Source organism: Naegleria gruberi (genome assembly GCF_000004985.1).
Source record: "Naegleria gruberi genomic scaffold NAEGRscaffold_474, whole genome shotgun sequence".
Taxonomy (NCBI): Eukaryota; Heterolobosea; class Eutetramitea; order Acrasida; family Naegleriidae; genus Naegleria; species Naegleria gruberi.
The window spans coordinates 3,818-5,345 of NW_003163007.1; the positions used below are offsets into that span (position 1 = coordinate 3,818).

At 29.6% G+C, this 1,528-nt stretch overlaps 1 protein-coding gene across 1 annotated transcript; it reads left to right on the forward strand.

Annotated features, from left to right (window-relative positions):
* Positions 1-154: 154 nt before the first annotated feature.
* Positions 155-676, forward strand: NAEGRDRAFT_76809 (uncharacterized protein; the record flags this gene model as incomplete). The annotated part of the gene is made up of 1 exon (XM_002668235.1): positions 155-676. The coding sequence occupies one exon, from the start codon at positions 155-157 to the stop codon at positions 674-676; it is 522 nt and encodes a 173-aa protein (XP_002668281.1).
* Between the last annotated feature and the right edge of the window lie 852 nt (positions 677-1,528).

Here is a 1,528-nt window from a genome sequence, read left to right on the forward strand (position 1 = left end):
ATCAGTTCAATCAAATTGAATATTGTAGATTTTCAAATCATAAACAGATGACAACTTTTGATTGAGCATTTTGATTCTGAAATTAAATCACTTCTTTGTTGAAATTTCCAGCTTGTGATTTATTTTCCAATCTCCAATTTTTTTGAGTTTGACGATGAAAAAAATACCTCAACAAGACCATCCTCCGGATACGGAAGGGAGTAATTTGCTTGCTGACAGGATTTTTGTGTTAGAGAGAGCAATTGAAACCTACCAAAAGGAAAACAATAATCTCCGTGACTATCTTCAACAACTTGTAAATATATGTAATGGTCACCCGTTATTGAATAATAATAATAATAATCCCATCAAACCTGTAAATAATAATCTGATCAATACCCAACCATCAGAAAATGAAAATCTATTTATTACTAGAAATCCAGTAAATGTTAGAAATCTACCAACTAGTAGAAATTTAATTAATGGTGGAAATTTCTTGACTGAGACAGTTCAAATATGCGATAGTAATCCTAAAAATAGAACTGTCAGTTATGCTGATATTACAAGATTAGCTCCTATTAAAGCTCAGCCATCTATTAAGAAAACAATAGCAAAACAAAAATCAACAACTAATAAGATGAAAAGAAATATGGCAACTAATACTAGACCTAACAAACGTAAATCGAGAGTATATTAATATCCAATATCTATCCCAAACCGCTTTTTTTGGATATGGCTTTTTAAAAAGGGCAATCTGGCTAAATTTTTACGGGCTTGGCTTTTTGGATAAATCTTGGATTGGATAATATTATTTGAAAATGTGTCGTGTTTGAGCAATTGTCAACAAGGAATGCAGGCAAATCACTCTACGAATATTTATTAGATTATTATCAATACTAATTGCAATAAATCAACAATTTTTCGATATAAATTTGGAATAATTTATTTTTGAAATAATTCATTTTTTAGTGGAAATTTCTTGACTTATTTTTGGATTTAGGTTTTGGCTTTTTGGTTCAATTTGGCTTTTTGCCGATTTTTTATTCACCTATATCCAAAAACTGGTTTGGGATGGATTTTGGATATTAATATACTCTCCGTAAATCTAATTACAATCTTAATCAAATAATTAATGTAATTTGCTACAAAGATGTTACTAACGAATTTGTTGAACAAATTACAGACCTACTCGGTGACTCTGTAATCATTAGAGTTAATCGATACTGTAATAATATTATTAATGTAATTTGCCCTGATGAAACCAGTTATAAAGAGTGTTTCAATCAATTAGTGCAAGGAAGTCATGGAGGAAAATTCATATTAGAATGCTTTCCATCTCCAGCAATCTTTAATCCTAAACCTTTAGCACTTTCACATACTACTTCCAGTAAAACTACTCACCTTAAAATGCTAGAAAACATTATTAGCAAATATATATTGGAAGATAATATTTCTGTTGAGGACTCTACACTAACTATTCTCATAACCAATTTATAATTAGAATATCATTTGAGGATCAAACTATTTGCTCTCAAATGGCACAAAATCT